The sequence below is a fragment of the Mustela erminea genome, chromosome 1, assembly GCF_009829155.1.
Source record: "Mustela erminea isolate mMusErm1 chromosome 1, mMusErm1.Pri, whole genome shotgun sequence".
Taxonomy (NCBI): domain Eukaryota; kingdom Metazoa; phylum Chordata; class Mammalia; order Carnivora; family Mustelidae; genus Mustela; species Mustela erminea.
This window is the reverse complement of record NC_045614.1, coordinates 63,810,619-63,826,182: the sequence shown is the minus strand read 5'-3', so window position 1 is coordinate 63,826,182 and position 15,564 is coordinate 63,810,619. Positions and strand designations below refer to the sequence as shown.

General features: G+C 41.1%; 2 protein-coding genes across 33 annotated transcripts in view; one reads left to right on the top strand and one right to left on the bottom strand.

Moving 5' to 3' along the window:
• The window catches only part of LRRFIP2 (LRR binding FLII interacting protein 2), a 107,617-nt gene extending 103,148 nt beyond the window's left edge, over positions 1–4,469 (bottom strand). For 28 of the 32 annotated variants that reach the window (XM_032356043.1, XM_032356255.1, XM_032356337.1 and 25 more), the window contains exon 1: positions 4,366–4,469. The gene's annotated coding sequence lies outside the window, so the exon portion shown is untranslated. Of the gene's footprint in view, positions 1–3,515; positions 3,773–4,365 lie in introns of those variants that run through there. The other 4 variants (XM_032356194.1, XM_032356249.1, XM_032356127.1 and 1 more) reach the window with 3 other exon arrangements.
• Positions 30–14,790, top strand: LOC116589263 (translation initiation factor IF-2). Its single transcript, XM_032341299.1, has 5 exons — positions 30–101; positions 4,206–5,021; positions 12,097–12,180; positions 12,825–12,977; positions 14,130–14,790. Exons 1-2 carry the CDS (start codon positions 30–32, stop codon positions 4,947–4,949), a joined length of 816 nt encoding a protein of 271 aa, XP_032197190.1. The 3' UTR covers positions 4,950–5,021; positions 12,097–12,180; positions 12,825–12,977; positions 14,130–14,790.
• The last annotated feature ends 774 nt before the right edge of the window (positions 14,791–15,564 follow it).

The following is a 15,564-nucleotide window of genomic DNA, read 5'->3' as shown; positions in this document are numbered from 1 at the left end:
GCAAATGTCCTTTATAAGCTCACTCTTCTATGGTTGCCGCTTTTCCTAAACCGCAGGCCTTCCTGACTGGCAGTAGGGCCAGGGCAGATTACAGTTATGTGGTAGGTTCTGTTGGACAAGCTCTGACAAGGCCTCAAAATAGACCCTGGGCACCAGCCAGAGACTCTGCCATTCACAAGTTCCAACTTCATCATCACACATTAGCCCCTCAGTACTTTTTATTTTTCTCTAGAATCTCTCATTTTCAAAGGTAAAATGTTCCTGAACCCCCTCCTCCTGGTCATGAGAGAGCTGTATAATACAGAAATTAAACTTTTAAACTCTTAATTTGCTCACAAACACTTTGCAGAATAAAAACTGAAGCTGTACCTACCCCCTGTCTTGGGAAATTAATCCATCCATAGCACTCTGGGTTGCAAAAGGTGTTTTGAATCTCAAACTCTACAGAGGTTTCTTTTATTATGAATAGACTAGGATGTGGAAGGTAAAGGAAGGCAGAAGGTGGACTGTTTTCTGTGACTAATAATATAGTAGCAGACTTCATCAGGGCAAGATGTTAAACTACATACAATATTTTTAATTGATATTGGTCATAAAATCCTAAAACAATCAACCGACTACAAAAGTATTCATTTAACTATTACCCAATATAAGTGAAGTGATTTGTGTATAACACTAGTCTTCAAGCAACAGTATTTTCACCCTTACCAGTATAAACAAAATTAACCACCCATCACTCTAAAATGTTTAAGATCACCTTATAAACTACATTTTAATCTTTTTTTTTAAGTGGAGAAGATAGAATACAAAGTAAGAGAGTAAGAGTTCCTTTCTCCTACAAGGTTAAGAAAGAAGTTAACTTCTATTATAAAATAAATCCAATGTAAGGTTGAAACAAATTTATAAACCTTCACAACTTAAGGTCCAACTTTGCAATCACTCTTTCAGAAATATATTCTATACACATACTTATGGACTAGTGCAAAGACTTATATACTAATTGTTCACTATAGCAACATTTGTAGAAAACTAAAAACAACCTAAATGTCTCTTAATAGGGAATGGAAAAATAAATCATGGAAAATGAATAAATTATGGTTCATCTAAACTAGGCAAGACATCCGGTCTTTTTTAAAAATCAGATGGACATGTGCTAAAACAGAAAAATCTCTAAGATATATCAAGGATAAGAATGCAAGACAGAAGAAAGTTCTCCTAAATACAGGAGATTACATATGCAATAGAAATTTAGAGAACATACAGGAAACTATTCAAAGTGGTTGCCTGGATTAGGGAGTGGGGGAGTGAGAGAAGGCTAGAAGTCTGTTGTGGAGAGGAGGCTTCCTTTGCACCATGTAACATTTTTTTTAAAACGTTTTATCAATTTTTAGAAGTCCTACAAACATCTACTGTACCCAGGAAGTGGGCATTCTCTTTCCCTGTATGTATGCCAGTCTTCTCAACAATTTTTACTCTTATATACTGCTTCTCCGTACCAAGAGACCAAAACAAAAGCAGACACTTTTAGCAAATCTCAGAGTTTCCCCAAGAAATAGAATTCTTTCTCCCTCCCCTGACCAGAAGAAAGAAGTAATAGAATAAACGAAAAAGTTTAACTTAAACTAAACCCAGTTTTTAGCCCAATGTTTGATTCCTTGTAGGGCAAAAAGTTTTAAAAATAAAGTGCAATATGCAACACACACACACACACACACACACACACACAAAATCATTACCAAAGGTATAGTCTAGCTAGTATCTTAAAAGGAGAAATGGAGAAAAAGATAAAGTTATTTTACTCACAGGGCAAATTCTGCTCAATTCCTTCCCTCTGAAGTTTTAAAAGTTGAGTTTTGAACAACAGTCCTAAAGTCTATTGTTTGCAAACTGGATAAAGTGGTACATCTTCCTGGTTAAAAGTCCATCTCTCCCAGAGTCTCCAGAAAGAAGTAACTATTAAAAGGAAAAGGCTATGAAATGGCCTCTATTTTGTACGTGCACCTACGGTGAAGACAAGAACTGTATTTCCTCTTAAATGATCCTCATCAACATTCCCAGCACTCTGCCAGGAGAATTTTTTTTTTTTTTCTAAACATCTTCAATTCTGTTCCTTTTCATACTAGGAGCACAGTAAAACAATTCACAAAGGGTTTAGCAAGACATAGCTCTCATTTCTAGTAAAATATGTTTTTGGTTTTGTTTTCAGAGAAAAACAATCTACTTGACAAATATACCCTCCTATCACTTTTTTTCCTTCATTATGGAGATGCTTAAATCATGACATAAGAAGGCTTCTCTTACATATCTACCTTATCAAGACTGTTAGTTATGGTAGTTTCCACAAGGGATTTTCCAAAAGGGAATCTCTGTTTACCGGGAACTGAAACTCTTAATTAAGTCACTATTTGCTGGACAAAAATCAAAAGCAACAGTAAGGAACACTCTATATATATGAATGAATATCCAAGAAAATAAGATGCCAAAATTTACTCAAATAATTAAAGGAACCTAGTAAGCAAGACCAACTTACCATTACTTTATAGTTGGTAACTAACTATAAAGTTCCATAAAATTGAAAATCAAGGTAAAATAAAATGAATTCCAAAAAAGTAAAAGAAAACAGGGCTAAGAATATCAAGTACCCACCCTGTGATTCAAGGTTATTTTGCTTAACAATATTTTTAAAGCCAAAATGATCAAATTACATTTCAGCAATAAAAAGTTATTTCTAGTTTACAATGAATTCATTCCAATAATAAATCACAACTTCCATACAGACTTTCCTCTATAACAGAACTTACATAAGAACTCATTCCACACTTTTAAGGATTCACAAAATAGGTGAGGCCTTTCACTGAAAGGACTATTTTGTATACTGTAGATTCTTCAGTAAACTTTTTTATACCTTTCACTGACATTTACTTTGTCCCTAGGTCCCTTCATTTATCTTCCCACATCTGGCAAAAAAAAAAAAAAAAAAAGGTGGGGGAAGGGTATAATTACGACAATCCACTTAGAAACTATTCTAAAGCCAGATATTCTGCAAGAGTTCCATTTTTATTTCCTTACCATACTTCATGATAATAAGTATCCAGCAACAAACCTAACAAAGCATAACAACGCTCCATATACAATGACTGAAGGCATCTAACGAGGCAATAACAAACTTCTTGCTTCCCTCTATTCCAATTTTAAGATCCATATCAATGACTCACAAAGTGAGTGACCTAACTTTCTAAATGAATCACACTTTCTGAAATTCTTACTCTAACATGAATATTACACTAGGTCATCATCGCTATATTTGTTAAACAGAGCATGATGATGGTTAAACAGGGTTAATTCTGCAAGACTTCCAAACCACAGCCAACCTCAAGTCTCTGCCAACTAACTCTTATCTGCAATACTGAATTCTCCAACAATTGAACCTTTATGTATAGATTCATCGCTATATAAAACGCTATCTTGGGGGAAAAAAAAGTTATTTTAAATACTATGAACTCGCCCACCCATACCTGTTCACCATCTCTCTGGTTCCATTTACTGCATCCACGTTCTCTTCCCATTGTGATAACATAAAAAATTAAAGGCTACTCAGTTATTCCTACATAGTATCTTTTAGTCAACTAACCTAGTCTACAGTTTTTCTGTTTACGGCAGAAATGCTGAGTCATTAAATGGAAACTCACAGAAAATGAGTTTAACGCTTAAAGTTTAGGATACAGCATTTCCCTAGCCGTGTCTCAGCAGCCTAATACTTGTATCTCCCACAGTGGAAAAGTAGAGCAAACACTTGAACTTTTTTGTCTTTTTCTTTCTTAGAGGTGCGTTTCCTTAGGACCCCGGCTTCCTGCTGGATATCCACAGGCAAGAGAAGCAGGCCCGACCGCAGCTGTGTAACTTAACAATCTGGGTGTGAATAACACCCCGTACTAGTCAAGCATTAACCCCGGCACTCCTAGCCCGCGCTTCAGTTAGGGGTCAAGGAGGAAGGAAAAAAAAAATCCCATAAAAATGCTACGCCCTCCACCGGCCTGACACCGTTCGCAGGGGTGCCGGTCCGGGGACAGAAGCGAGGGAGTGCCGCGCCGGGGAAGAGGAGAAGGAGCCTCGAGCACCCGACGCAAAGGGACAGCGGCCCGATGCAATTTCTCCCACAATGGGAGTAACCGCATCTCCTCGCACAGACCGAGGGCGCGCGTTAGAAATCAGGCGTGCTGCCGGAGAACGCGGTAGGCGGGGGGCGACCCCGACCTGAGCCCGCAGGGAAACCGGGCCCCCAGCAGGGGTCAGCGGCGGCGCGGGTCGCACGGGCTATAGAGGCCGGGAAGGGGCCCCCGGAACGGCGGAAGGGACGGACCTTACCTGTCCTGGGCGCGGGCTGTGACTACGGCGCCGCCCGGGAAGGGCCGGGGCGCGGGTCGGCCGCCGGGAGCCGGCCGGACGAAAAGCGAGGAGCGGAGGGCGAGGGACGCGGACGGCTAACTGGGTCCCCGGCTCCCGGCCAGGCGGGCCGGGCTAGACGCGGCGGCTCCCGGCGCCCGCGGGCGGTGGGTCAGTCACGCCGGTGGGTCAGTCACGCCGGTGGCCCCGTGGCGCGGCGGCTAAGACAGAGACAGCGGGAACCAGCCCCCGGGAGGAGCCGCAGCCCGAGCGGCTGGCGGAGGAGGCGAAGGAGGGGCGGGGCCACAGGGTCGGTGACCCGCTTACCCGGAAGCAGTTGCGACCGCGGCGGCGCGCGCTGCGGGACGGGCAGGATCCCGGCGTGGCGGAGGACCGTCGGCTCTTCTGCTGCCGGCTGCGCGCAGCCCCGGGAGCGGTGCTTCCGCTGCCGTGCGCGGCCACAGCTAGCTGCAGGCGCCGCGCTGGAGGGAGGGTGGCGGCGTGGGACTCCGGTGGGCGGAGGTGGCCCCTCGGATCCCGCGGAGGACCGGAGGTTGGGAAGGTGAATAGAGGCAGGCGCCCGCTCGAGGCTGCACCTGCCCGGGTCGCCCCTAAACAGTCCGGCCTAGTGGGTTTGGGTAAGTGGGCCTGGGCAGCGGTTTCGACTGTAGAGAACGAGCGTGCGAGAGTGAGTGGGTGTGATGGCAAGGCGAAAAGCCTTATTTCCAAAATGAAAACGCGTGATTTTAAGATGGTTTCCGGAGAAGGATGCGGCGGTGCTGGGGGCGGGAAAGGAGGCAGATGGAGGGATGTAGAGGCCTTTAAATATCTGCTAGACACGGACGTGTCATTCGTTCCAGAAGTGTCTCTCGAGACTCAGCAGGTTCAAGGCGCTGGCGAAAGGCCAGGGCCCAGCCCTTTGGGAAGCCTACCTTCGGGGGCGGGGGGGCGGGGGGTTAGAGCGATTTAATCAGACAAACAAGGTAATGACAGATTGTGGTAAGGCTGTGCAGGAAATACTTAAGGATGATGTGAGAGATTGTGTGGGCGAGACCCCTTTTTCAGGATAGGATGGCTAGAGAACCATCCTCAAGAGGGACGTGACAGTTGAGCATCTTCCTGGGGAAAAGGCACGAAATACGCTTAGACACAATTTTACAGACAGGGAAGGCAGGTTCCGAAACCTTCTGAGTACGCCCCCGGATTCCATGTGAAGAACCTGTGTCTAAAGCCTTCTAAGGCCTGTCTCGGTGCTGTCCACTCTTGCAATTTCACAAGGCTTGCTCACCCTTTCGAGTAGATGGAGCCTGGGAATATGGCACTCTTAGCGGAGGTTCAAGGCATGAGTTAGGGAACATTAGTCCCAGGCATACATGAACAGGCGCTTCATCATAGAATTACACTATCAGCCTTGAAAGACAAATTCTTTAACCTTTTACCATTTTTTCTTCCATGTCACTTTTTCTCAGACCCATGAGTAAACACTAAAACTATGATTTTTACCTGGGATCAAGAGGAGTTTGGGGCACCTGGGTGGCTCAGTCAGTTCGGTGTTTGCCGTAGAGTCGGGTCATGATCCTGGGGTACTGGGATCAGTCTCCACTTGCCCCCCCAACCTCCCCACCCCGCCAAGGCTCCCTGTTCAACCAGGAATCTCCTCCTCTCTCTCCCTCTACCCTTCCAGCCCACTTGTGCTCTCTTTGTCGTTCGCTCTCTCAAATAAATAAAATCTTTAAAAATTAAAAAAAGAGGAGCTTAATCTTCCCAAAAGATCATACTCATAATTAATGGCCTATTTTGCTAAACCCGTTAAAATCAAAATAAAAAGCCAACTTGAAAAAGGGAAGACCTATTCATGTGTTAATGTATTACCTAAATAATACCAATAAATCCAATAATGTTTATTAAATATTAGTTTATATAACTGCATAATTAATAGAATAATTGTCTGGATAATAGTAGGATTAGATTCCCTTGTCCTGTTTATTTACCCCTTAGCCATTTGCTTTGACATTTACGAAACTGGCAGAGAAAGAAATATTTTGTTGCATCTTCTGGGAAAACTGGGAAGGACCTCACACTTACTGCTACCTACTGTCTGCACAGCATTGTGCTAGGCACTTAAATATAGCATTCCTTGCAGTTCTAGGACCACCCTTGAGATACGGGGAGTATTATATTCATTTCAGTAACAAATACATTGAGATTCAGAGACTCTGACTAGCCTAAGGTAACAAAACTAGTTGCTGAAAGAGTCAGAATTTTAACTCGGGTCTTTCTAGCCCTAATTCCCCTTCTACTATGCACTGTGTTGCTAAACTCTAGTATTTAAGAAGGGAATATAAATGAAGTGTCTAGCCAAGCAGATTTCTATGTTGCTTTAATAAGCTTGAGATAAGGCAATTTTAGAGCTTCTCTGTGTTTTTACTTCTCCCATTATAGGATATTTGCCATCTCTCTGGCATCAAGAAAGCTACTCATAAAAGTTCATAATGCCGTGTGTCTTTAGAATGCACCCAAGAATGTGATCAATTATGACACTGACATTTTGTCATTGCAAGGGAGTCCTGCCTAAATGTGTCACTCTGAATTCTTTTGCAAGCAGCCTTTCCTTGCAGATTAAGTGATTTCTTTATGCCAAAAATATGTGTTCCCAGATTTTTATGGAATATTGTGACGTGTGAATGCCCCCAGGTCTGTGTAGGCTGGCTGCTCTAGGGACATTTAATGGATGAAGGAAAATCTTGCAAATGTTTATACAGTTTTGAGGAATGAAGTGGTAGGATTTGTACATTTTTTTCCTTTCATATCAGATCTTTCACGTTTTTCTTTGATGATGTAAAGAAATACAGGTTTTCCTTTCTCAAGAGCAAACACTCATTTTTGTGGTTTTTGCAAAATTTGTTGGTTTTTTATGCAAACAGTACTATGTTTCACTCTCCCTTTGGCTCTGGAAAATATCATTAGTTCAAACATTAAAATTAGGATGCCACTTTTAAGAGCCTAATATTTTTGTTAGTCATGTGTGTGCCTGTCTGTCTGTCTGTCTGTCTTGGAAGCATTTTTAAAAATTTTGGTTAACTCCTTACAAGCCTATGGAAATCTGGCAAACAAGTCTTCAACTATGTATATTTAAATTCTTTTTCTAAAAATTCCTTTTTCCCTTTACTATTTTTCCTGGGGTCTTCTTTTTTTATTTTTTAACTTGTTTATTTCACTTTTTATTTGGAAATAATTATAGACACACAGGGAAATTGCAAAAATAATACAGAGAGGTTCTGTGTAGCCTTTACCCACTGGTAGCATCCCCTCACTGGTAGTATCTTGCATACCTATAATAATACATTATTAAAACTAGAAAATTAACATCTTACTAAAATTAATGTCTTTAGGTTTTTAGTTTCTTCCTGTGTTTCATGATATCCAAAAATTGCCATTTTGTAAATTCATTTTTATTGTACTTGGTTGGGCTTTTCTCCCTTTTCTCTAAATTAACAAATGACAAAGTCAATAAGCTTACCAAAGGGCTTATCTGGAATTACAGGTTTACTAAAAACTTCTGTTTCAGTGCCCTTGAAATCATTTGTAAGATTTTTGCTTTTTTTCTGCTTTACTGTTCCATGTCATTCTTCCCTAATAAACTTGTAAATGTATATAACCTGTGTATGTGTGTTTTAATATATCATCTGATCACTGAAATGTTTTCAAAGAGATTGCTGTTAAAATTCAAAGAAAAATAGGGGCATCTGGGTGGCTCAGTTGTTTGGGTGTCTGACTCGATTACAGCTCTGGTCATGATTGCAGGGTCATGGGATGAAGCCTCACATGAGGCTCAGTAGAGTCTGCTTAGAATTCTCTCTCTCTCCCTCTGCCCCACCCTCGCCCTCTGGGCTCTCTAAATAAATAGAGTCTTGGGGCACCTGGGTGGCTCAGTCGTTAAGTGTCTGCCTTTGGTTCAGGTCATGATCTGTAGGTCCTGGGTTTGAGCCCCACATCGGGCTCACTGCTTGGTGGGAAGCCTGATTCTCCCTTTCCCACTGCCCCTATTTGTGTTCCTTCCCTCACTGTGTCTCTCTCTGTCAGATGAATAAATAAAATCTTTTAAAAATAAATAAAGTCTTTAAAAAGATTTTTTTAAAAATGCAAAGCTTTTCATTTGGGGAAAAAAAAGTTTCCAAGGGCACCTGGGTGGCTCAATCAGTTAAGCATCTGCCTTTGGCTCAGGTCAGGATCCCAGGGTCATGGGATTGAGCCCCGAGCATCTTGTCAGGCTCTCTGCTCAGCGGGGAGTCTGCTTGTCCCTCTACTTCTGCCTCTGCCTTTTATCCCACTCCATCTCTCTAAATAATAAATAAAATATTTTACAAAGTTTCAGGCACCTGGGTGGCTCAGTTGGTTAAGTGTCTGCCTTTGGCTCAGGTCATGATCCTGGAGTCCTGGGATTGAGTTCTGTGTCTGGCTCGCTATTCAGTGGGAAGTCTGCATCTCACTCTCCCTCTGCCCCTCCACCTGCTTGTGTTCTGTCTCTTTCTCTCTCTCTCTCAAAGTCTTTTTTTAAAAATAAATAAGTAAAATAAAAACTAAAAAGTTTCTAAACATCTTAACTATCCAAGTGAGAATGCCATGGTCTTTTGGTTCAGAAGCCAAATCTCACTTATGGCTAATTCTGACTCTGTGGATTTTCCTGGTCAGATAGCTCACCCTTTACTCCACTAGAGAGTAAACAAAGGAAAGAAAAGAAGTGTAACTTACTTTCTTCAGTCTTACTGGTGAGGAAAAGTTGATAAAAGGAGAGAATTTGGAATTGGTGTAGGTATCAATTATGTATGAGTGCCTGATCACAGATAATCAAGTGATGGCTCTTCTGCATTATATATTTACTGTAAATGAATAGTCAAACATCTTTCATACTATGGTTGTTTAGCAAAGGTAGTCACCTACTGTATACCAGGTACCCAGTTAGACACTAGTAACAGGGACACAACAGGATCGATTTTTTTAAAGGAGTATTAAGCTATTACTATGTGCCAGATACTTCACAGATTATAGGGATTGAAAGGGAAGAAAAAAGAAAGCTGTGTTTTCTTACGAAAATTACTGTCTGAATAGGGAGACAAATTATCACACAAAAGGAACTTTATAATCCAAATAAGTATTACTAAGGGTAGGGGGTTGGTGCATGAGGGCATTGAAGTGCAGCTCAACCTACTCTGGGGTGTCCAAAACGGCTTCAAGCAAGAGATGCTTTGAACCAAGATTGAAAACTACCTCAGGATGGGGCGCCTGGCCTGGGTGGCTCAGTTGGTTGAGAGTCTGACTCTTGATTTCACCTCAGATCATGATCTCAGGGTCCTGGGATCGAGCCTAGCAACAGGGTCTGTGCTCAGCTTTGAGTCAGCTTGCGATTCTCTCTCCCTCTCTCCCTGTGCACCTCCCCCCACACCCCGGCTTGTATACTCTCTCTCTAAAATAAATACATAAAATCTTAAAAAAAAAAAAATGGCTCAGAGTGAACTTGATACAGAAGTATCATAGAGGGAAAACATAAAGACTTCATAATGAAACCAGCATAGTCCCAGGGCCTGAAAATAAATGAGGGAGATAATGTGAGATAAGTCTAGAGAATTAAAGATCGGGATCAGGATTAAAGATCAAGGATCAGGCAGGATCTTAACAGGCCTGGTAAAGATTCTTGTCTTTGTTTCAAAAGTGATACAAACCAATTTAAGAATTTTTAGTGGGAGTGACGTCAAATTTGTGTTTCCAAAAGATCACTCCGGTTTCAATGTGAAGAATTCATTCTTTAAATATGTCCTGGGTGCCAACTATAGGCCAAGTTCCATTCTGCACACTGAGTACACAGCACTGAACAAAACAGCAAGATCCCCTATCTTTGAGGATCTTCTAGACAATATGCAATGATAGTACCTAAGATGGTAAGAAGCTCTTATAAAAAATACTGGAGGGACGCCTGGGTGGCTCAGTTGGTTGGACGACTGCCTTCGGCTCAGGTCATGATCCCGGAGACCTGGGATCGAGTCCCGCATCGGGCTCCCGGCTCCACGGGGAGTCTGCTTCTCTCTCTGACCTTCTCCTCACTCATGTTCTCTCTCACTGTCTCTCTCTCAAATAAATAAATAAAATCTTTAAAAAAAAAAAAAAATACTGGAAGTCAGGCAAGAATAAAAGGATAGGTTGGTGGTGCTGTTTTATTAGCTTGAACCATATGAAATTCCTGGTCTTTTTTACATTCTTTTTAAATTCAGAACAATATTAGGTTCATGTGATTCAACATGGTTGAATGACATTAAATTGTTCAACCTAATACTTACTTGGAAGAGTCAGAGAAGACCTCCGACGAAGTCATGCAAAGAAAGAGGCAAGTCATTCGAATACCTAGGAGAAGAGCATCCCAAGCAAAGGGACAGCAAATGCAAAGACCTTAAGGAAAGAATGTGCTTGCCCCATTTGAGTAGCAATAAGGAGACCAGTGTGGCTGAAGTATGATAGACAACATGGAAGAATGGAATTAGGGACCAGATCAAGCGAAGTCTCGAAGACTATGGTAAGATATTGCCTTTTCCATTTTGAATGAGGTAAGCTATCAGAGTTTTGGACAGAGGAGCTACACAATATGTCACCTTAAGCAGGACTGTTCTGCTAATTGTAGAATCTAGATAGAGTATATACAGATGGAGCAATGTAAAATGTTTTCATCTTTGCTGTATGTTTGAAAATTTACCTAATAAACATTATGAGACTGTTTTGGCTGCTATATTAGGAAAGACTTTAGGGAGGCAATGATGAGACCGAAAAGACCAGTTAGGCTATTGCAGTAATTCAGGCAGCAATAGCGGTATTAAGAAGTGGTTAGATTCTGAATACGTTTTGAAAATAGAGACACTAAGATTTGCTGATGGAATGGATTCAAGATGCAAGAGAAAGAGAGAAGTGGGGGCCCCTGGGTGGCCCAGTCAGGTGTCCAACTTCAGCTCAGGTCATGATCTCAGGATCCTAGGATCAAGCCCCACATGGGCTCCGAGCTCAACCGGGACTCTGCTTCTCCCTTTCCATCTGCCCCTCCCCAACTCATGTGTCCTCTCTCTCTTTCTCTGTCTCAGAAAAATAAATAAGATCTCTAGAAAGAGGAAAGTAAAAGACAACCCATAAGCTTTTATTTATTTATTTATTTATTTATTTATTTAAAAAGATTTTATTTATTTATTTGACAGAGATCACAAGCAGGCAGAGAGGCAGGCAGAAAGAGAGAGGAAGGGAAGCAGGCTCCCTGCTGAGCAGAGGGCCAGACTCGGGGCTTGATCCCAGGACCCTGGGATCATGACCTGAGCCGAAGGCAGAGGCCTTAACCCACTGAGCCACCCAGGCACCCCAACCCATAAGCTTTTAGACCTGGACAACTGTCAGGTTGGGCTTGCCATCTGAGATTTGGAAAACAGGGTGCCTAGGTGGCTCAGTCTTTAAGCATCTGCCTTTGCCTCAGGTCATGATCCCAGGGTCCTGGAAATCTAGCCAGGCATTGGGCTTCCTGCTCAGTGGGAAGCATGCTTCTCCCTCTCCCACTCCCCCTACTTGTGTTCCCTCTCTCATCATCTCTCTCTCTCTCTCTGTCAGGTGTGTGTGTGTGTGTGTGTATATATATATATATAGTATTATATATTATGTATTATATAAAATATATATTTATTTTTTAAGATTATATAAAATCTTAAAAAAGAAATTTGGAAAACCATCTAGATCAAGCTTCCACCAAGTTTGGAGGAAGATTTTTTGGACAAGGTAAGTTTGAGATGCCTATTGGACATCAAAGTGTAATTATCAAACAGGCAATTAAATATGCAAGTAAGTAATTCAGAGGAAACATTCAGATAGGAAATTCAAATGTATGAATCTACCTGAAGATTAAGGATATGAGGACCAGTGCCTTGAGAATTAAATGGAAATACTCAGAGGTTAGCCTAAACCCTTTTACCTATGCTTTTGTTGTAGGCTGGTTTAGTTTCTAGCTATCACTTTCTATTGCCATGCAGAATATTTGTATGAATACTGTTTGCAACTCATTTGTGTTCTAAAGGGTTTTGTTTTTAATGTTCATATCTTTCCAAGCAGTTTATACATTTCCTGAGAAAAGACGTATTTTATTTTTTATACTCCACAATGCCATATCCTTAGAACTATGATGCTTATATAATAAACTATGCCAATACAGAGTTTTTCATTTCTTTTGTTGTCAGAAAGCATCAACTTTCTTAAAAATAATTTAGACCCTTATACCTGTCTTGTGAAAATAAAGGTAAAGTTAGAACTTTCAACTTACTGCCACTCATGCCCATTTCAAATCAGATCAGAAACAGCCTTCTGAAAAACCAAAAAAGCAACAATAAGAAAGCCTCAGCTCTCCTCCTTATTGCCTTTATAATCAGGCTTTATGTGGTAGCAAGACGGTTCCCAACAATTTCAAGTCTACATCTAACCTGGGCCAAGTCCAGCAAGAAAAAGAGCCTTCCCAGAAGTTCCTGGATTCACTAATTAAGTCAACACAGATTATCTGCCTGTCCCTTAAAAAATTACTGCAGGTAAGAAAATTTTATGTTGTAATTGTCCAAATGTGAGTCACTGTTTCACTGGTGTTTCATCCAAAGAACATGAACTGTAGGAGAAGAGTGGTTCCCCAGAAGAAGAAATGGGGTGCTGTCACCCAAATAAGGAAACGGATACTGATGGTCAGAAAATCATACATACTATACCAAATAACAAAGACCTAGAGCATTCTTCCTTAAGCTTTTTTATTAATTAATTAATTTGTTTGTTTGTTTGTTTGTTTGTTGAGAAAGAAGGGCGGGGAGCCTGACATGGGACTGGATCTTAGTTGGAATCATGACCAGAGCCTAATACAGATGTTTAACTGACTGAGCCACCCAGATAACCCCTTCCTTAAGCTTTTAAAAGAATACCATGGGGGCGTCGGGTTGGCTCAGTCAGAACAGCACATGACTTAATCTCAGTGGCACAAGTTCAAATCCACCTTGGGTATAGAGATTACTTAAAAAAAAAAAAAAGTAAAGAAGAAATACCATGGCACTCATTTTACATCTCTCCCAATTCTCTACATAATACTGCATTATTTCCCCTGTATCATTAGGCTGTCAAAAATTCACTTGTCATTGATGAATGAATGTCACAAAAAATAAATAAATGCATGAGTATAAAAGTAAACCAGCTGGAAGGGTCAGTTTTTCAGCACATCACTTTCCAGGATACTCCTACCTAAGTACTGCAGGTAGTTTCTTGTTCTACAATTCTTTCCTATTGTCAGTCTGCCTGAAAAATATTTACTAGCCCTCAGTACCCTGCGGGCAGGGTGGCTGCTAGCTAAGAGACCCGAGAAACCACTACGGAAGCAGTGACAGCGAATCAGCTTACCTTTATCTTCTTGGAGGACATTTACGGTGTAGAATCTTGAAAGAAAAATGTTATCAACGGGCTTGTTTTCAGCTTCTTTTTTGTTTTACCACTTCCATTCCTTTCTACACTAATAGGTCACTTTCCCCACAAGATGTTTAACCTAACCTCTATGGCATTTTTATCCTTTTAGTTCAAATTTTGCTGTGGAAAATGGATAAATGGGTATAAAGAGAATATTGGCTCTCTCTATCATTCTGGAATTTGGGATGGTTTCTCTAGTTTGCTGCTTCCCTGGACACCAAACATAACATTCTCTGTTCTAGGACCTGCTTCAAGTTGGTCATAAGACTGGCAGAAAGTCAAACCAAACTAAATGAGTAGTTGTTGGAGTTAACCTCACAGCCTGTAGCTGTATGGGCCATGGAATCGCCTGCTGTTATTAAGAAGCACAGTTCTGATCAAAATCACTGCTCTGTGGTCCTGTTCATCAGAATCTCATGTTTGGAAACCGAATTTGAGTCTGGGTACTTTAAAAATAGATATGATCATGGAATATAGCCATTAAAATTTCTATTGTAGGAGAAGGTAACATAGGGTAGTATTAATCATGTATTTAAATGTAGAAGTAGATTCCTGAACAATATGTTCAAGGTGATTCATATATTGTTTAATATTATACAGACATAGACACCCAAATATTAACTTTACAGAATGGAACCACCAGTGATTTGATTTGATTTGATTTGTTTACTGTTCAGGATATTCCCCGATAAAATGTACTACATCCATACTCAAAGTAAGTTATAAAGAAATATATGTATCCCACCAGTACCCCAGAGTCAAAATACGCAAAAGGTACAACTAAAAAATTGATCTAATTACGATTCTCACTGCTCAAAACTATTGTCGATTTTTCTCTTGCCTTGCATACATCATTTTTTCCTTCCATTTTAAAAAATCAGATACTGGGGGCACCTGGGTGGCTCAGTGGGTTAAAGCCTCTGCCTTGGGGTCAGGTCATGATCCCAGGGTCTTGGGATCAAGCCCCACATTAGGCTCGCTCTCTCTCTCTCTCTCTCTCTCTCTGCCTGCCCCTGCCTACTTGTGATCTCTGTCTGTCAAATAAATAAAATCTTTTTTAAAAAATCATGTACTGGATGCTAAGAGTAAATGAACCATACAGGTGTGGCTTCTGCCCTCTCAGAACTAATTGACTGGGGGCAGCATAACAAGTCAGCTGACAAACAATCCAGCCTGTCATAGTCCATAACAGAGTTTCGAGCATACTCTGTTAAAACATGCAACCCTCCTTTCACCCATCAGATTCTGGCTGTGGTATGTCCATGGACAAGCACGTTGAGCTCACACACCGGCACTCACTCTTAGTCAACACTTCCATTTGAGTTGTGTCCCCACTGTCCACACGCTCATGCTCAATTACCAGGTCCTGGCCAATTATTTGGGTATTAATTTGCTCTTATTTTATAACAATGAAATTGCAAATACTAGTTATAGGAAATGTAGGTCTTATCAATGGACTCTGAATGCTATAAAGATGTAAATCATTAGGCGTGCCAGAAACTGAATCTCTGGCATCAGATACTCAGACATTCATGATATGAAGTCCAATAAACTGAGTGAAAGTAAAGAAGAAAATCAGAGACCAAGTATAAGACCATGGGAATATTATCCATTGTTAAATATTGTGACTTAAAGTTTAGGTATGCTTGGAGATTTTGATCTTAATTTTTAGTTTTG